This window comes from Trachemys scripta, chromosome 2 (assembly GCF_013100865.1).
Source record: "Trachemys scripta elegans isolate TJP31775 chromosome 2, CAS_Tse_1.0, whole genome shotgun sequence".
Lineage (NCBI taxonomy): Eukaryota > Metazoa > Chordata > Testudines > Emydidae > Trachemys > Trachemys scripta.
In genome coordinates this window covers 143,977,649-143,998,431 of record NC_048299.1, presented here as the reverse complement: position 1 = coordinate 143,998,431, position 20,783 = coordinate 143,977,649, and the positions used below count along the sequence as shown (strand labels likewise).

The 20,783-nt window shown below is 44.8% G+C and overlaps 1 protein-coding gene across 1 annotated transcript in view; it reads left to right on the top strand.

The window, feature by feature from the left end:
* Positions 1 to 20,783, top strand: part of SLC4A5 (solute carrier family 4 member 5) — a 118,619-nt gene that overhangs the window by 71,241 nt on the left and 26,595 nt on the right. The window contains exons 9-16 of the mRNA XM_034761732.1: positions 454 to 541; positions 1,220 to 1,374; positions 3,921 to 4,085; positions 5,329 to 5,503; positions 6,280 to 6,413; positions 7,495 to 7,766; positions 17,689 to 17,750; positions 19,331 to 19,531. Coding sequence (XP_034617623.1) covers positions 454 to 541; positions 1,220 to 1,374; positions 3,921 to 4,085; positions 5,329 to 5,503; positions 6,280 to 6,413; positions 7,495 to 7,766; positions 17,689 to 17,750; positions 19,331 to 19,531 — 1,252 coding nt within the window. The remainder of the gene's footprint in view (positions 1 to 453; positions 542 to 1,219; positions 1,375 to 3,920; positions 4,086 to 5,328; positions 5,504 to 6,279; positions 6,414 to 7,494; positions 7,767 to 17,688; positions 17,751 to 19,330; positions 19,532 to 20,783) is intronic.

Below are 20,783 nucleotides of genomic sequence, written 5' to 3'. Positions count from 1 at the left end.
AGCCCTGGCTGGGATGATTTAGTTGGTGTTGGTCCTGCTTTGAGCAGGGGGTTGGACTAGATGACCTCCTGAGGTCTCTTCCAACCCTGATATTCTATGAGAGACTCCCCTGGGGTTGCAGTGGGAGCTGGATTAGGCTGTATTTGAGAGAACCAACTGGTAAAAATCAAAGGGCCTAATCCTGTATTTCTTGAGCAGCTAAACTTAGTGTTTAGACAACTGCTTACATAGGAGCTCAGGACTGGAAGGGACATCCTGGGCCATTGAGACCAGCCCCTGCTATTGCAGGAAACCTTGTCATATAACACTGCTCATAACTTTATCAAGCTCCATCTTGAAACTAGTTTGATTGATTGATTGTTTAGACCAGATCCTGCATACTGGCAAGAGTTGTAATTTAAACCACAGACTGCAAAGATGGCCATTAGCTCATGAGTTCTGTTCTTTTACCAGGTTCCTCTTTATTCTCCTGGGTCCTTCAGGAAAGGCAAAATCCTACAATGAAATAGGCCGAGCTATCGCCACCCTCATGGTAGATGACGTAAGTAAATCTTATGATATGGCAGAGCCGTGCTCCTGTTACATTCCCTTCACGTGCACTACATCCAGGCGATCCGTACATTTATGGGATTTCCCAAAGATGAAATGAGACGTCCCATCAGAGCTCCAGGACCAGAATGAAAATCATAAGACCAGTTTGGCAGATGCTGTAAAAATCTGTGCAATTCCGTGGAAGTCAATGGAGCTACATCAGCTGAGGGATCTGCCCATAGGAATAAAGTTAAAATATTGTAATGTGTGTGTGTGCGCGCCCATCCACTGCTGTCCTCCCCTGGATAGAATCCGTTCAGCTGTGTGTCATAGGTTCCATATTGCCAACACTTAGCGACGATTCTTCTTTCGTTCAGATGACAGGGAACTGGGCTTTTGGAGCAGGAGGGTCTGAGTCGAGTCCCAGCGAATGTGTGATATTCCAGCATGCAACAGACTGACACCCATGAAGTCCTAGCTAGTCATGGATTCATTCAGATATTGTTCACTAGCACAAATGTTCATGCTAGCAATGAGGGAGCCACAATCCGTGGTCCAAAATCTTTGTGATCTAGAAAGCATGTTAGATGAAGCCTGACCCTTCTTCTAGCAGAATTGGTTCTTCCATCTCTCCTACTGCCTAGCTAACAGTTTACCTAAACCGTTTGTCTTCTCTGTGTATTTCTAGCTTTTCAGTGATGTGGCCTACAAAGCCAGGGACCGAGATGACCTGATTGCAGGAATAGATGAGTTTCTGGATGAAGTCATTGTCCTCCCGCCAGGGGAGTGGGATCCAAACATTAGAATAGAGCCACCCAAAAAAGTACCTTCCGCTGAGAAGAGGTAGGTGGTATTAATTGCAGTGCAGTTCATAGTGCACTGGACTGGGACTCAGGAGACCTGAGTTCTATTCCTGGCTCTGCTACTGGGTAAACTTAGGCAACTCCCTGTGCCTCAATTTCCCCATCTATAAAACGGCGACAATGTTAATGACCTCCCTTTGTAAAGCACTTTGAAATCTATGGATTAAAAAGCACTATAAAAGAGCTAAGTATTATTATTAGCAGCATAATGAGCTTGATTCTGTTCATAGTTACACTGGTGTAAAAGCAGCACGACTAGTTGAGCAGCATCAGACTCGATTAGCTGGAGCCACGCTGAATTTTGGGTAACAAATCCAATGAAATGGATGAAATATGGCAATTAATTAGCAGAATTTGAATTAGCCTGGCCATTACTAACCTAGCATTTCAGCTTCCATGGTTAGGAACTCAGAATTATCCCTTTATAGACAAATGTAAACGTAGCTAATATGAGGAATCTTTAAGGAATCTGCCTTGTATAATATTTTGTGTCTCAATGCAAAATTACTTAAGTGCCATCTCTTCTTTCAAGCCTAGATACAAGCATTGCACTCAGATGCTAAGTAATCTGTGAGCATGTAACCCTCTAAACTGAGGGGTACGGATTATGCAGGGGTCCGTCCGTCTCTTGTGCCAGGGCCGGAACGCTCTGGAACAGCATTCCGGCACTTTTGCTACATGGAGGACCTCATTTTGCGAAGATAAATACACTAAAGATTGTGAGGTGCTCCCTTACTGTGGCATAAGATAGAAAGCTTCCATAGCACTTTTAAGACTTGCCAAACTCAAGCGTTTTTATTCACCTTCCGGGTTTTGAGCCTTTTAGGGTGGCATCTGCACAGTGAGCAGCAGCCCATGGCAGCAAGCCTCAGAGCTCGCATCTACAGATCCAGGCTGGCGCTAGAGTGCTAAAAATAGCCACGGAGACATTTGGGCTCGGGCTGGAGATCAGGCTCCGAAGACTACAGAGGGGGCGTAGCTCTTTTTAGGACCTTAGCAGGAGCCCCATGAGTTTGTAGAGCCTGACTCTGAGACTCGCTGCTCCGGAGCGCTGCTCACTCTGTAGACACACCCTTAGAGGTCACATTTTCAAGTTTTTCTCTGCAACCGGTTTCTCTGGAAACTTACTTTTTAATGTAAAAGCTAGCTCATCCCCTGCCTCAAGCAGCTGACGCATTAATGAAAAAAACACCAAATTTCGCAACTTGCAGGACAATCACAGGCAGTGAAGAGTTGCTTTTTGGAGCAAGAGAAATGCTAGATCCAAATGACATCTTACCGAAATAGATCCCACTTCTGGCTACAGTACGCTCCGTTTTTCATGATGTATTAATCCAATAACTAAAGGTCGATTATCTCGCAGTGTGTGCACATGAGCTAAACTGGAGTATGTGCGAGTTTTTTCTCTTCCTATTGGTAGGAAAAACTCCAGGAACAGGGAAGATGGGTGGAGAGTGGAACTAATTTCCCAGCTACATCTCCTAGGTGACCCCCTGGTGGACAGGTTTTTCAGAAGAGCAGTGTGTCGGGTGGTAGTGAAGAGAACGCTGGGGGCTGGGTTAGATCTCTGTCCCTCATGGAAAGCTTTGTTTTCTCAAGGAAATCCAAATGTGGGCTTTGTGATTCTGCAATATGCACCATTCCTCACCTCTTGTGCTGGCCGTTGATACAATGTGGCTGGCAGCGGTACAAGGGCTGCTTGTGGGTCAGTGGAAGCAATTTCTATACATATCATCTATAATCTTCTAAGGTGACTGTGAGGCTTGTGGAGGTTCTGTGTAAATTGATAAATAACAATAGGGTAATGATCTATACCGTTAAAAGAAATAACAAGCACGTGGTAGCTGGTATAAAACTCAAGGCTCCTACACAACCCTTGGCTTTTGTGTAGACTAGACCAGGTTGTGCAAAAATCTGTCTGCCTCATCCGCAATCACAGAGTCAAGTCATTCTGTACTTCACTCTGCAATAAACAGGCAGAGCCCTCCAGTCTGGCCCAGTGTCCAGAGCACTGGACTGGGGCTTAGGAGGCCTGGGATCTATTCCTGGCTCTGCCACTGGTGTGTTGGGTGACCTTGGCCAAATTGATGTGCCTCAGTTTCCCCATCTATAAAATAGAGATGATCCAGTGAAGTGCTTTGTGATTAGATAAAACATGCTCTAGGAGAGCTAGGTGTTTTTACTTACTATTGGAAGACCTAGATTATCCTAAAGGCAAATCCAACCAAAAATCAAAATGCTGCCCCAGACACAACTGTGCTAAAGGGAGGCCCTGTGTGTACAGCCGGGCTCTTGGGAGTCAAGACTCCTGGAAGTCCTGATTCTCCGTGTGACCTTGGAGAAGTTGCTTCACCTCCATGTGACTCGATTATCCCGTCTACAAAGGGGAATTAAGAATGACCAACACCTCAGGGGGGCAGGGAGGCTAAACTCCCACTGGTTGCAAAGTGCTTTGAGTCCTTCCTGGGGTGAGGGGAGATGCTGCTGAAGCGCTGTCGTTCCAATCATGCCCCCAACATCTCTCAGGAAATCAGTGTTCTCGCTGAACGAAGCAGGGCAGATGAACGGCACCGCGGGAGGAGCGGCAGGAGGGGGCGGCGGCGGCGGAGGTGGAGGGGGCGGCAGTGGCAGTGACGACGGAGAAATGCCAGCTGTGCATGAAGTTGGGGAAGAGCTTGTCTGGACGGGCAGGTAAGCAGAGCCTCAGCCCCTGAAACATTGTGCAGTGCACTGGTGAGAGTGCCACATGGTGCCAGCCTGGGTCCTGTGCTTTGGGGCAATATGCTGTCAGCCCTCTCCTACAACCTCCTCCACCTTCTGGCCTGGCATCTTCCCTTCCCCTTCAAGGATAAATGAAATTCCCCTCCCCACCCCAGATACAAGCACCTCTGCCCCCTCCCTGCACACTCCCCAACGCCCCCAGTGGTGATAATGGTCCTAGTCCTCGCCTCCCAAACTGCCCTCCCCCCAAGTGTCCATGAGGCCTCAGTCATGCTTTGTTTTACACAGATCCTTACAAAGGTGAAGGCCAGCACGATGGGTATTGGTGCAAAAGTGCTTTTGAGGGTGCACAATGGGGAGTTGCCCACCCAAGGGCTCACATGTATGCACAATTGCTTATGCTTGCAGCTGAATGCCAAGAAGCAAAATTTGCTTGACCTAGTCTCCTGGCTAAACGCTTCCAGGAAAAGTAGGAGCAAGTGTCAGGCTAGATTCCGCCTTGGGGTCGGCATGTGCCACAGAAACATCCATGCCTTAGAACGCAATCCCTGATGCGTACGGATTACCTGGGCCTCATTGGTTACTTGTGCCCTCCTCATCCGTTCGTTGCATTCACCTGTTCTCTCATACTTAAGGTATGTCTATACTGCAATCACAGGATGTGTTTGCAGCTTTTGTAGCCGTACCTGAGCGAGCTTTAATCAAGCTAGCACAGCAACTGGACCAAGAGAGCTGGAGCAACACCAGCTCCAGTACCCAGTACTCCAAGCCCGCCTGGAACTGTGGGTACTTACTTGTGAGGCTAATCCACTAAAGCTTGATTAAAGCCAGCCTCGGGTAGGTCTGCATAAACTGCAGTCACCCCCTGCTATCACAGGGTATAAAACACCCTCGTGAACTCTTCGGGACAGGGCCGCATCCTTGTTATGCATTTATACCTAGGGTGACCAAACAGCAAGTGTGAAAAATCAGGACAGCAGGTTGGGGGGTAATAGGATCCTATATAAGAAAAAGACCCAAAAATCGCAACTGTCCCTATAAAATCGGGACATCTGGTCACCCTATTTATACAATACCTAGTGCAGCGCGGTCCCGAGCCATGACTGGGGCTCCCAGGCTTTATGACAATGCAAATAATAATCCTAAATGGCCTAGTTCCACTCAGAGCTCATGGGATTGCCACATCTGGGACCCTTCTGCGTGTCTCCCCCAGGTTTTGCGGCGGCCTGTATTTGGATATCAAGAGGAAGTTGCCCTGGTTCCCCAGTGATTTCTACGAAGGCTTTCATATCCAGTCTATCTCCGCCATCCTCTTCATTTACCTGGGCTGCATCACAAATGCCATAACATTTGGGGGGCTGCTTGGTGATGCTACAGACAACTACCAGGTAAACCAAAGAGCTGCCCGGGGAGCTCTCCTCCTCCTCCGAAGGATTATTAGAGCTGGACCCCAGCCAAAAAGTTTGGACGCAGATGCCCCGATGTTTGCAGGGTGGCTTTTGTTGGCACGTACCTTAGCTGTGCTGCATGGTGAGACGTTGCAGCTTCTGCCCCTTGCTACACATGTGGCAGGTAGCAGGATTCACAGCAGGTGGCTATAACCCCTATGCAGCAGGCCATGTTCCTTTGGCGCTGCAGCCAGTTCTCCTCCCTAATGTGGTAGGTAAATACCCCTGCCCTGTGGCTGGGAGAGATTTCCACTCCACTGCGGTCTGTGGTGTGAAAAGCCATTCCTAGCTAAGACATGGACATAACTGTCACTCAGCCTGAGGGGGAGACTTGAGGGATTGCAGACTCCAAACCGCCACGTCCAAGTCCCACAGATACCTCACAGTGATACGAATCTGTAATGAAATCATTGCTTCTGCCAGCGTTTGCCCTGCCTGTGTGTCGCACGGCACCTGTGCTAAGTGTGGTAATTCACCAACGCCCATTTGGCTTAGTATCAGCCCCAAAGCGCTGACCCGTGTTTTGAGGAACGAAGTGGGGATTCTTGTGCTGCCTGATTCCAGTGAGACACAGGCCGGGAAGAACGTGCAGGAGAACTGGCGCGAATGTGTTCTGCAGCCACGCTCTGTGATTAGACCTCCCCTCAGCACGACTCCTCTGGTGCAACCCAGGGCACGTGTCTGACTGTCTCCTCACATTGTTTCTCTTCCCAAAGGGGGTCATGGAGAGCTTCCTCGGCACAGCGATGGCGGGCTCCCTGTTCTGCTTCTTTGCCGGGCAGCCGCTCATTATCCTCAGTAGCACAGGGCCCATCCTCATCTTCGAAAAGCTACTCTTCGACTTCAGCAAGTAGGTGGAACTCGCTCAGAATAGCGGCCCTCACAGCGGTAACACCAAAGGGGGCAGAGGCACAAGAGCAGGGCAGGTTCAGTCACTGTTGAGGCCTACATAGCGTCCCTCTAGCCATGTCATTATGGTGGTGGGCAGCATTCCAGGTGGGTCTACCATAGAGAAGAGGCCTAGAGAGCCTTCTCCACAGCTCTGCAGGTCTCCCAGTGAGAACAGGAGCTTGAAGCAGGTGCTCAGGAGACAGAGGGAGCTCCGCCGTCTTCTCCCTGGCTTCTCCACAGTTCTCTCTACTCCTTGGCGGCTGCTGGGAGAGCTCCCCCAGCGGGTTTGCTTACTGGGCAGGGCATCAGCAATCGATCCAGGAGACTTAACAGGGTGCCCAGCGCTCCCCGGCCCAGTCTTGGCAGTCTCAGCCCGATGGCCGAAGACTGGATGGGCCATGGAGACTGAGTCACCTCTGACCCTTGTCAGTGGCAGCCGCTGCGCTGGTTAGGGGCACGTTGGCAGGGCAGAGTGAGGAAACTCGTGCCAGACCTGTCCTGTGAATGACTCCCTTGGTGAGCAGAGACCCTGTCTGGCGTTCTCTGCTTGGTGTCCCCTACTGGGGTTCTTCTATTGCTCCTTTGATTCCATCCCCATCCCTGTGCCTCTTATTTGTACCTCACAGAGCTAGACAGGAAGGATGAGCCAGTGATTAGGGCACTAGACTGGGACTTTGGAGGCCTAGGTTCAATTCCCTGTTCTGCCACAGACTTCTTGTGTGACCTTGGGCGAGTCACGTAGTCTCTGTGCTTCAGTTCCCCCTCTGAGTTGGGGATACCAGCATTACCCTATTTCACAGGGGTGTTTCAAGGATAGATGAGGATGGAAATGGAGGCCATATAAGTACACAGACTCTGGTTTCTTTTCCCAAGAAGGTGGCCATTATCATTGGTGTGAAAGGGCCCCTGTGGGGGGCGGGCTCTTCCTTTCACTGGAGATCAGATACGGTGACACTTTCCATGAGCCCTCAGTTCCCGTATCTCTCTTTCCTGAGCAGAGCTGTTGTTTTGTTCTGACCTTCTGTTGTGCACAATTCCAGAGGCAACAGCATAGACTACATGGAGTTCCGTCTGTGGATCGGCTTACACTCTGCCCTACAGTGCCTTATCCTGGTGGCTACAGACGCCAGCTTCATTATAAAGTACATCACACGCTTCACTGAGGAGGGGTTCTCCACCCTCATCAGCTTTATATTCATCTATGATGCTATCAAGAAGATGATCGGCGCCTTTAAGTATTACCCTATCAATGCAGACTTCAAACCAGACTACGTGACCATGTACAAATGCGAGTGCATTGCTCCTGACCCAGGTGAGTCCAAGTCCTATTCCCTGTTGGGAATTTTACTTTGAAATTGCCGATTTGCTTGAACCACGCAGCTGTCATGCTGAGGTCCAGTTCTTGAGAGAGAGTGCTGCACAGCTTCCTGATTGGTCCTTGCAAATTGCGACCTGGTGGAAGGGCGGGTAGCCTTTGCTGCATGAGCTTCATTTGGTGATTTACTCCAGCAGCTTGTTTTAAATGGAAGCAGTGCTGCCTAGTTGTTAGAACACTGGACTGGAACTTAAGAGACCTAGATTCTCTTCCCAGCTCTGTCACTGGCCTGCTGGGTGAACTTGGACAAGTCTCTGTGCCTCAGTTTCCCCATCTGTAAAAATGGGGGAAATGATACTGACCTGCTTTGTAAAGTGCTTTTGAGATCTCCTGACAATAAGATTATTAAATCTTGGTCAGCTGCACTTTCAAAGGACATTCCTGGATAGAGTTTCACCCCTCCTCCCCACAATAGAGCAGTTAGGATGGCAGTGCCCGTTCACCTATGGTCACAGTATCTCTGGGTGGATTACAGTGTCATCCCACAAAGTATGGTCTCTGTCCAACGGGGATTTGGGGAGTGATCTCCCCACCAGCAATATGTTCTCTACTCTGGTTCCCTAGAGCAGTGCTCCCAAAAGGGAGCAAAAAATTAATAAAAAAAAAAAAATCTCCTTGGCAGACCAGCCCATCCCCGGTCACTGAGGTCGTGTAGCAAAATACCTCCTCTATAGATGGCCAGACCTAAAACCATAGGAATTAGGGATGGAGAAGACTTGTTAGATCCAACTTCCAGCCAATGCTGGATTGTTCCCAAGAGTATATTCTTGAAAGGCTTTATCATCTCCAGTTTTAAGTGTGCTCAGTGACAGGACTTCCAGTGGGACATTCACGAGGTTTCCACAACCCTTTTGACTGGTTCACCCCTTGGTCCTTTTCTAGAAATGCGTCTGTCTCAGAGTTGGGGGTGGGGGTTTTTGTTCTGATTTTTAACAGCTTCGTCCAGTATTGTGCTGATTTCTACCACCGCAAAGATACAAAGGGATAGGGCAATTAAAGCAAAACGACATTGGGTGACAGGAAACCAAACTTTTTCCAGAGCCAAGATGTACCCATTCTCTGCCAATGGCTGTATTGAAGAAGGCTGTAATTCAGGCTCATTTCTATCACACCAAAACCAACCCAAACAGCTTTTTATTTTCATTTCATCCTCAATATTCATATTTGCTCTTGGAAGTTAATTTCCAAATTCTCCAGAATTCAGATTACACTACACAGAAGCGCAAAAGTACTACTAGCACTCAGAAGAGAACAGAGTCATTTATTGTAATGTTATCAGGAAACGTTTTCCCTCAAAATTGCTGATTTATTTAAGGGGAGAAAAATGCTCTGGGAGATTTTAAAATAACTATGGAAGGAGAAGGTAGAAAGGTACGACAACACACACTTTGGAAATAGAAATAAGTACTGGCATGCCAAATAACCTCCATAGACATCTATCTGATTGCACTTCATTACATGTTTAGCTGCTTATCTGATATGCTAGAAGTAACATCTGTCACATTTTTTGGTTTCTTTTCTTGACTCATGGTTATCAACAATTGGCATTTGTGCTACTGAAAAACCACAACACTGTGTACAGTGTCACCTCCAGCTCAGAGACCATGCTGATGAGCACAGTTACGGATACCTAGACTGAGCATATTGCATCATCTCATTGTGACACAGTGGGTACGTCTACACAGCAGCCTGGGGTGTGATTTGCAGCTCCAGTAGGTGTACTTCTGGACTAGCTGTACTCTAGCTAGGTCTGCGAAGCTTCTGGGTCCAATACACATTGGTGCAGCCGCATCACTATTTTTAGCAAGCTTTTTATGTCACATGTTGACGTATCATCTTAACAGGAGGACACTGGGTTGTGATGCTGTACCATGATGTCACGATTTCACTTGTGAAACCATTGACTGTGCCACCAGCCTCATGTCTTTTCTTTTTCTTCTTACGAAGAGTGTCACATTATAACAACCTTGCAGCCATTCATCTCTAAACTAAGGGCTTGACCCTGCAAGGGCTGAGCACTTGGGCCTTATCCAGTGAAAGTCTTAAGATGCGCTTAAAGTTAAGCACACAAGTAGCCTGACTGAAGTTGATGAAACTATGCAGATGTTTAAAGTTAAGCACCTGTTTAAGTGTTCTGCTGAATTCAGCTAGAATGCTTGGTAGAGGCTTAAATCGATATAGGACTCTCCACTCACGTTCCCCATATCTGGAGATTCTTAGGGACTATATTTGTTTCCTCTGAAGCTGAGCAGGCAGAAACATGCTACTGACTGCTGCAAGTTCTTCCAGGGTTGTTTTGGTCTGGAAGCATCTCTAAGTTTTTTTTTTCACCAACAGTTCATTCAGGGCTAATCTACACTACCACACTCCATCGGCCCAGCTGCACTGCTGGAGTGCATCTGGCGAAGACGCACCGTGGCAACAGGAGAGCACTTTCCTGTCGACGACATTACTCCACCTCAACGAGAAGGGGAAGCTATATCAGCAGGAGAGCGTCTCCCGCTGATCTAGTGCAGTGTGCACACCACTTTAAGTCGAGTTACGTCGCTCAGAGGGGTGGCTTTTTCACATACCTGAGTGACGTCACTTATATCGACTTAAGCGGTAGTGGAGATAAGCCCTCAGCAAAGACCAGAAAAAGTGAATGGACTCTTGGAATTCTTCAGTGGTGTCATTATTGTGTTTTCTCATGTTGGCAGCACCCTGCTCTGCATTGCAGTGTCTGTTTCGCTTCTTGTGCTCATCCTGCCAAAGTTGCCTTGTTGGAACTTCAGTTTGCACCTTTGAGCTGACTGAGGAAAAAAGTAATATCCCATCTCGAAATCTATCTGCACTGAAGTGCATCACTGAGCATTTGTGCACAGTTTGGTTTGTTTGGTCCTTTGCCATCTTTATTCTTGTAAAATCATAGAAACTAGTGACTGACGGGGCTACCTTTCCATATCCTCAGCCAGTGCTGGCTTGTTTCCTACAGTGTGTTCTAAAATGTCTTGGCCAAAGTTGGTAAACTGGTCTGATCCGAATATTAAATCTGCTGAGCAGTAAATGCTACCACTGAAGCTTTTAGCTGGCTTTGCTCGTGTTAAATATTGGTTTGTTGAAGCTTTTTCCTACATCAGTAGCAAGTAACCTTTCAGAAAGACCTGCTGTCAGCATAAGCATTCTTCCCCTTTTTTGTAGAAACATAGGAATGCCCATATACCAGACAGAACAATTGTCCATCGACCCAGGTCTCTAGCATCCTATCTCTAGCATCCTTTATTAGATGCTTCAGAGGAAATAGAAAAATTCCTCTTCCGACACACAATTGCATTCAGTCCAAGTTCTGCAGAAACCCGCTGGATTGTTTCCTTGCCAGGCGGTAATCAGTGGTGTTCTGTTCTCACTTGATTCACGTGTATCCTTTTTGCAGTGGTATAATGCAGCAGTGTGCTTTGAAGTACGAGCATGCCATTGGAGCATTGGTGTTGGAGCTTGGGGTAGTGGTTAGAGCAGGGAACTCGGAGCTAGGACTTTTGGGTACTATTCTTAGCTCTCCCACGGAAGCGCTATGTGTGTGCATGGGCCCATTGCTCAGTTTACTTAATAAAACATTGACACTTCAAGGGTAATATACTTGGTGCATGAGCATCACTGGAGTTAGGTTTCTCCATGATATACATGATGTATCAGATAGAGTCAAGGCAGCTGATGAGAGAGGGCAAGGGACATTTCCGCAGTATATATTAAAAGTCAAATAGAGCTGTAATACAGTGGCAGGTTCCAGGAAGGCGCACAGGCATGCAGGGATCTGCAGGTGCGTTAAGATGCAGAGCTGTTTCTGACACCTCATACTGTCAGATGGGATCCTGTTAGTTCCCACTTACAGTATTAGAGGGGCAAAAAGAACTAGGGCCTGAGACAGTGTGTGGTCCTCTAGGGTAAAAACTATAGGAACAACCTTACAGAAAGCTTAAGAGATTTATGTTTGGTTGTTATAAGATAACAGTAAAGACAGACTCCAGGAAGGGGAGGAGCTAAGTTTGGATCAGATCTGGGGTGTGCATGTCCCGTTTGCAGCAGAGTGGGGACTTCGCCTGCTTCTTTGAGTCCTACGGGCAATTTCCTTTTGCTGCCTTGCTGACACGTACCTTCATATTCTCTAAATGTGGACAGAAAACAGCAGCTCTTTTCTTTTTGAAAAACAAAATATTTTCTGACTTGGAATTTACAGTTTAATATGATTGGAAACCTGTTCCTGTTAACGTGCAATTGGTGAGGTCACCTCAGTGATATGTACAGTGCCATCCTGAAAGATGCATGTCAAAATATTGACGGCTGCTGTCTGCCAGGAATTCTCCGGCAGAACACGGAGTACATGACACAACCATATGGAATGCAGACAGAGAGACAGAGGAAGCTAGAGAAGGAAACCAGCCCCCTTACAAGTCTATGTCCTTTCGTTGATTTAGAAATAATATATATATATATATATATATATATGACTATATGTATTTTTACTGCCCATTCCAAGTCCTGCTAGCTACTACAGTTAGTGCAACCACTAGCTCACATACCATCTCCAATTTTTTCCCTTCAGAATCATCCATCCGGGCTGGTTTGAGAAATTTCTATCTGAACTTTTGTCTATTGGAAAAACTGGATTTTTGACCCAAAAATGAACATTTTACCAGAATGGGTCTGTTTCTTGAAAAATTTCAGTTTCTCATTGGAAAACTAAAGTCTTGATAAACAAAAAAAATTTCAACTTTTTGGCCAACATTTTATTAGTTTTCAGTTGCCAAAAATGGGGGAAATCAGGGGGTTTTTTTTATGAAGAGTCAGAATTTTCTGCAGGAAAACCCCTTCATTTTCCAGCCAGCTCTCTCATGCAGATCTCAGTGAATTCCCTTCCTGTTTGGAGAAACTGCCAAATATTTTAAGGCAAAAGGTTTGGATTTTGTTTGAAAGAACCACAACTAATACGAATAGAAAGATTTTCAGGACACTTACATTTCGAGGAAAACAGGAGAAATTTGCGTTGATTTCACGCGCACGCACACACACACACACTTTTTAAATATCATCATCCTACACTTTTAGAAACTCAAATATAACATCATCATCCTAGTGCAAATGAGCCAGAAAGTGAAACTGAACATACATACACTGAAACTGAGCAGTCTACTTTCACTGAGTCTAAACTGAGTTGAATCCATGCAAATAAAATTTATGAATAATGAAAAGTAAATTAATTTTTTATATTCCAGTTTTAATCAGAAGAGATTTTTAAAAAAATATATTAATTTAATCTTGAAAGTGCCTCTTAAATTTCAGTCTGCATAAACGGTTAGATTATTTAGCCTTTTTTTCAGTGAAAATTGAGTTTTTCCTGAGATTGAAAAATTGGCTGTCTTCGCAAAAATGTTGCCTATTTGTTTGGGAGGAAAATCAAGCCTCTTAAACTGGCTTAGAAATTCTAACTCTTTCTTTTCCAGGTCTATCTTTAATCGCTTTTCTTAAATCTTCCCACGTTTTAAAACTCTTGACTAGAGAGGCTGCAATTTCTTGCTGCTAGGGGATCAAATTCTGTTCTTGGTGAAGTCACTGCATATCTAGAGTCACTCCACAGACTTCAGTGGAGTGATTCTCATTTAAAGTGATGTAAGGACCTGATGCTGTAGAAACCAGCGGTGGTGCAGGATCAGGCCCTCCCTCAGAGTAGAATTTGACCCTTTGAGTCTTCTTTTCTGAAACAGCACTTCCCACTCAGTGACCACAGGTCTGCTAGTGATAGTAGGGTCTGAAAAAGTGCTTCCCCTGCGTGGGCACAGCCTGAGTGACCTTTTGAAGCATTAAATATAGAAGAGGGCCCTCTCTTCAGATTTCCCTATCTCTGTCTGGTGCAATGCAGAGGGAGACACGGGCCGTTTTAAAAAAGAAATGGACTATCGTATGTGCAAAGTTACCCCAAAAATATTCCCCAAACGATGGTGAACTTTTCCAATTTGATTAAATGTTGCACATACACACACCTTTCTGCAGAAATTTGCTAACACTTTCTTTTTCGTACATTGCTGAGCAATACCCAAATGGAAGGCATCCGTAGACAGAGGCAACAGCTGTGCAAGCTGAAATCCACTAGTCCTCCAAAAGACGAGTGTGGCAGTGCAGGCTTCCCCCATGCAACCTCGGTTCTGACTGGGAAAAACTCCAAGCATGGAGTTACATTGGTTTAAAATCAGTGTGAGAACAGAATCAGGCCCTTCATCTCTAGGGATGATTTGCTAGCATAGTCTCCATGTCTCATTTGACCTCTGAGACCGCCCATCTATTACAACCAGTTGTAATGGTGGGTTAGTGGGTTCCCACAAACTGCTCTGAGACCTACCCACACATTTCACATGTGTCTCCTGTGAACACCATCTAGGATCCAGGTTTGAACTAGAGGGAACTAAATCAACTGTCTGATTTCTGAGGACATTAGCACCAAATAATGTTTGTTTTTGGCTTCATCATAATATTCTTTTTAGCAGGATGGTCTCCTGTAGTAATAGCTTCCTTTGAACTCAAACCCATATAGGGGTGTAGTGACAGGTGAACTATACAGAAGCGCGTGGGAGTCACAGGGCACTTGTTGCCTTTGGACTGTGTCTCTAAACAACATGATCTAGCCTACAGAGACTGAATTACTCTCACTCCCAGTGGCAGTCCCTTCAGGACAAAGTTTGAGGCATGTTGGCGAAGTCTGTGTGGACAACTAGCCTTCTTTTCATCCATGCAGTATCTCTTCTTTGGACAGACAAAGGATTTCAGTCTCCAGAGCTGTCAAGCTGGCATCTTTTACCATCATTGAGTTAATTTAATAATAAAATGTATTTTAAGTGACTTAAAACAGCTGAGCAAACCAAAACCACACGTATCTCCTGTGTTACACGCAACCCCAAAGTCCACATGGAAACACCATTCTTCTCTAGAAGTTTTTCTACGCTGTAAACCCTCAGTCTCCTCCCAACAGCAGCCACACTTAAACTTGTTCTTTCACCCGTGTTGCTCTGGGCATCTAATAAAGTGGTGTCAGATTTGGACATTTCACTCTTCCAGATATTGAGTGTGTGTTAATCTCCTTTTGGTCCTTTTATTTATTTTTGTTAGTTAGTTCTGATTTTTGACTATTGTAACTGATTTGTACCATATTTGTCTCTGCTGCACACATCTATTTGGCTGCTTTCAATCTCAAGTGAGTATCACTTTATAAATATTAAAATTATTTAATATTTGATACTCTTACCCTTTTGTTTTATTTTTATTTTTTTAATGTCTCCTACTTTTATCTCGAGTCCAATATATCCATTTGTGTAAAGCACTTTTATGGGCCTTCTCATAAAAATACAGCCAATGCTACAGTGTTCTTTAAGATGGGCAATGAACAATTTAAAGCAGTAGAAATCGCAAATATGTCTGGTTCTGGAAAAGCTAAAGGTTATCGAAAGAAACCTTTAACATTGTAAAGTCTGGAGTTAATCAAACCAAAAGTCACATTAGTTCAGTTTTCCCTTCCTTTTCTCTGGTGGTGGAGTATTGTTTTGATAGCACCAAGGGCTCTGATTCTAATCCAGCAATCACTTCTCCTTCATTAATTATCCTGTGTAGTTCATCGGGGAAAGGAATGACAGCATCTTGAGGCAGGACATTAGATGTTATGTGTTTTGCCACCTTCAGAATTATAGAAATGTTGGGCTGGAAGGGATCTCAAGAGGTCATCTGGTCCAGTCCCTTGAGCTGAGACAGGACCAAGTCAACTTTAGACCATCTCTGACAGGTGTTTGTCTAACCTGTTCTTAAAGACCTCCACTGACTGGGATTCCACGACCTCCCTTGGAAGCCTATTCCAGGGCCTAACTCTCCTTATAGTTAAACATTTTTTTCTACTATCTAATCTAAATCTCCTTTGCTGCAGATTAAGCCCATTACTCTTGGTTCTGCCTGCAGTGGTCATGGAGAACAATTGATCGCTGCCCTCTTTATAACAACCTTTAACATATATGAAGAATTGTTAACTGGATGGGTGGCTCATGGAGACTACAGCTCCCATAATGAATCCATGCCTGCCAAAAGAAACCTCATGACTTTAACAAGTTCATCTGCAGCAGTGAAACAATTAGGTTCAAAACGCATGTAAATATGCATAGGGTTTTTTTCAGTAAGTTTATCCTTCTGCAGGGTATTCTTTAAGCAGGCAATGGGTGTTGCTTACAACAGAAATTCCCAGCTCGTGTTCAGTTTCTACTTCTGAGTCATTCTGCCTCCTTAGGAAAGTCACCTAAACTCTCGGTCCTTCAGTTTCCATCTATACAGTGGGTGGAATAATACCCACATACCAAGGATATTGTCGCTTAATTAAGCACTTCAAAATCCTCCAACAGAAGGCGCCAGAGAAGTGCTCTAAGTACCATCCTTAGTGCTGTGGTTTTGTTTTTCTTTATTCGGGTTTCCAAGTGCAAGAGGTCCAAGTCTCTCCATCCATTTTCTCCTTGAAAATGGCTGGGTGGGGTTAGAGAGGGAAGCCTCTTTCTTGCAGAGAGAATCCAGGATGGCAATGGAAGAAATTTGCCCTAGACGAGGGGTGACCTGTTGAGCAAACGCAGCTTCTGGAGAGAGAAGGGTTTCTTTTTTTCCCAACTTGTTTCTAAAAAGGTGGTCCCCAGTGGATCTCTCCAAAAGCCACAAAGTTCTTGCAGAAGGAGTGACCCTCTAAGAATGAGGGTAAGCCCCCCCTCCAGGAGAAAGAGACATTGGGTTCTCTCCAGCGCCCTCTCCCCCAAGAATGGCAATTCTTTCAGATGGACATATTAACTTTCAAACTATGATCCCCTCCCCATACCACATCCAGAAAAGTGAAGGCTTTGAAGAAGGGACCCCATCTGCGTCATACGTTCTCTGAATTGGTGGTAAGCACAACTGTATGTTATAATGGCAAAGAACACAATGAACAACTGAGGGGGCATTCAGGGAGCTGGAAGAGGTCTCCTAATGGATGGCAGGGGGCATTGCTTGATTTGATTCGGGGGGGCGGGGGGGCTCCCATTGATATATCTCCCTGGGAGCTACCCAGAAAACCAAAACGGGTTCTTTTATATGGCCACTCTTTTCTTTAGGCTGAGAGGCAACACTTCTGACAGTGGCCTAGGTTGCAGCCAAATGTGGTCCATGGACCAAATGTGGTCATTTAAAGTGAAGGGGAAGCCCACTGACACCACAAATCCCAAGATGCATGGGAGCTGAGTCTGAGGTCACGTGACCTAAGATGACGTGTTGCACCATGGGACCTGTAGTCTCCATGGGCCGCCCGTCCTCGGATAATGAAGTAAGATGCAATCTGTTCCATTTTCTTACAATGAAATGCATCTCTGGGGCTCCTGGCAAGTTGCTAATGAGGCCCTCGAGGGGTCATTTTCTGGTCTAAATGGAAGGCCACACACTATATTAATCCGGGAGAAGTCGCTGCTGGAATTAGAACCAGAGTTTACATTCTAGCTCCCAAAATCTGTGTTCTTCCCTTCATGCTGGTTTCACTCCTGGGTCCCATCCCCCTCCCTTTCCAACAGGTCTGTAATAATGTGCTTATCCTAGACTTCATTACATTCTTTCCCTTCCATGTAGACAGAGCTGTCTAAATGGCCCACAGCTGTGTGGGACACTAGGTAACCCTTGCTGGGAACTGAACACAGAGTTTTTTGCTCTCTCCTGGGAATGGAAGGGCGGTTACTGGTTCAAGCCAGCAGGGTCTGCTCAGCTTAAACAGGATTTCCATGCTGGATTGAATTTGACTATTTGTTTTATATATATAAAACCTTAATAACAAACTCCTTTTCTGCAGTGAATACAACATTGTTCAATGCTTCAGCTCCGCTGGCACCAAACAACACTAACATTTCTGTGGTAAGTACTTTTGTTTTATGTATATTCAAGTAGCGGGTAGCTGAGCTCTCTGGATCCTTACTTTCTTTCTGGGCTAAGCAAGTAGGACAACTGGGGATCCGCCAGCTAAGGCAGTCAGAGTCTTCTTCCAGGGATGCTATCAAAGCCTACAGCGATCGCTTTAGAAATCAACTTCTTAGTTCTATGACTTGCCAACCGAATGAATTAAAAATCATGGCATGGAATTAACGTTCAGCTTTGGGGAAGGAGCGGAATGGGAACCGTGTGTCTCTTCGTTCCAGTTGCAATGGCCTGGCAACATCCCTTCACGTGCCCAACCAGGATATTCTAAACCACCAAAGAACAGACTGCGCCAAAGAATCCACGGCAGTGCACGCTGGGCTAGTTAATCTCCGCTGGGTGGCTGTGTATGCAGTGCATACACAATCAGTCAAGCACTTATAAAGCGCGGACCTCACCATTGAATGTGAGGCCTCTCTATGCACAAACTTGCACTGGCTTATTTAAACCAGAGCAAACCTCTGCATGGACACGCTTATTTCCATTTAAGAGCAGGTTATTTCAGTTGAAACAAAAGCTGTTCCTAGCTGACTGACTTGAAATTGAAATGAGCCTGGTTTAAACCGAAAAAAGACCCTCCACAGTGGTTTAACTCAATTTAAAATCACACTTTAAGTTAAACCAGTGAAATTCTGTGTGCTGTGGCTTAAGGAGCTCCCAGCCACGTGGGACATGCACCAGAGCAAGGGTTTATCTACACACGGTTATTCAGGACTAGCTATTAGACTTTAAATTCACACCCTACCTTAGTCCAAGTTAACTTTCAAGGGTAGACAAGCCCTTAGAAAAGTTGTACCAATTTATAAACCAGTTTAGGGCTTGTCTACACTCACAAGTTAGAATAAGGAGAGACTCCAAAACCATGGGACAGATTGTTACTGTTATATTGGTGTGTATTTTACCCTAGCCAAGATACAAACAATGACCAAGACTTTCAGAAGTTGTGAGTGATTCTGGGTGCCCCAGGTTGCGGGTGCCCAACTTGAGATACCTTAAAGGGATCTGACTTTCACAGGCGGGTGCTGAGCACTTTCCAAAAATCAGGCCCTTTTTAGCGGTCTCAAGTTGGGGATCCAAAAATCACTAGGCACTTTTTGAAAAATCTTTTAATACCTGGGCACCAGATAAGCTCTGGATGCCTCATTATTAAGAGACATGGTTCTTATCTGGTTTAGCGCCGCTGACGTTTAATGTCACGACAGTGGTCACCCTTAAAAACTTGCCAATTTTGCTGTTGGATAAAGGGATATCGTTACTTCTATTTACAGTTATCCTTATACTTACTGTAGGAAATACGTTGAATAATACAAATTCTGAAATAAAGTTGATTCTGAGCCAAGTTCTTACGGGTGACGGTGATGTTTTGCACTGTATGTTTGATGGCGCACTTTAACTTTCCGCAGAATTATAGTGGCGCTCCTAAGCAGTGCCATATGACTAATTGCATTTGCCTGCACACTAGAATTGCTAAATGTATTAATAATATTTTGGTTTATTCTCTTCAACACTTCGATTCCAAGTACAATGCTATTAATGTAACAGCTCTGGACTGGACCCAGCTGAGTAAGAAGGAATGTCTAAAGTATGGCGGAAGCCTAGTAGGGAAATCCTGTAAATTTGTTCCTGACTTAGCCCTCATGTCCTTCATCCTCTTCTTTGGGACTTATTCCATGACTGTAACGCTGAAGAAATTCAAGTTCAGTCGCTACTTTCCTACAAAGGTAAGAAAAAATACAAAGACCATGAAACCCATCTATATTTCAGTTTCCACCATAAGTTGTAAGCTGGTCCCTTTCAGAGAGACATGGGGAACTTGAAATACAGATCTTGGCCTCCAATCCTGCATTTGGATCTGCATGGACAGACTCTTATGCCTGTGTGTTGTCCCATCAAAGTCAGAGGGCTTCTCTACAGGCACAGATTTGGGTAGATCTAATTGCAGGATCAGGGTCTGATTGAACAAATGTGCAGGTCAGAGTGGGGATGGGGGGAGGAATATGAAAAAGAAGTAGAAGCATGCAAGATTTCTAGTTTGGGTGTTTGGAGTTTTTATTATTATGAACATCTCTTTAGCTTGCCCCATGATTTGTAATTAGACACCTGTTCAAAAGAATGTGCAATAGAGTACAGAAGATTAATTTTATTTTATAGAAATCCATGCAAACATTTTCATATTAGCTTTTAGCCTTCCCTTCCACACACTTTATTTTACAACAACAAAATTCTGAGCTTAACCTATCCAGCAGGTGTCCTTTAAATTATTAAACATGAAAGAATTTTAAATATCCCGTATGCTTCTTGCTATGGATGTTCTCTGTTGAGTTTTTTGCATTTCACCTACTTAGGACAATGAAAATCTATGAAGCCAGTTTTGCTTTTATTTATGGCCCATTTCACTTTCAGATGTAGCAATGTTTGGGCTGCAAACACTGCATACTGCTTTCATTAGGAGGCCTTTTTTGAGTTGTCCTTTTATTGGTCTTAGCTTTTATAATGGCAAGTTTTTAACAACATTTAAAATTCAGGGTAAATTTAAGATGCCCATATACTTTTCACTTCCCATTTCTGTGAAGTCTGCATCTCTCTAAAAGATTCTTGAACTTTTTCTATGCATACAATTCATTTAAAAGTAGCAGAATCCGAGCCACCACTGGCTGATATTTCTGCCAATTATGAGGAATAGAGGCTGATCCATGTTTCTGCGTTTATTTTTTCTACATCTGATAAATTAACTTTCTTCAAACTTTGCATTAACTTGCTAAAAACTACAAGTTGCTGCCATTTAAAAACCCTCTTCCAGATTTCAGTTGAGGATTTGATGTTTTAATAAAGCAATATGCCAATATTGCCAACCTGAAATCATAAGCTTTTTTTTTTGTTTTATTTTAATTTGCCTTCTGATTTGTGAGCTTTTAAGCTGCGCTTGGGTCACATTTCCAAGCTTTTCTCCACAACCAGAAGGACTAGGAACAT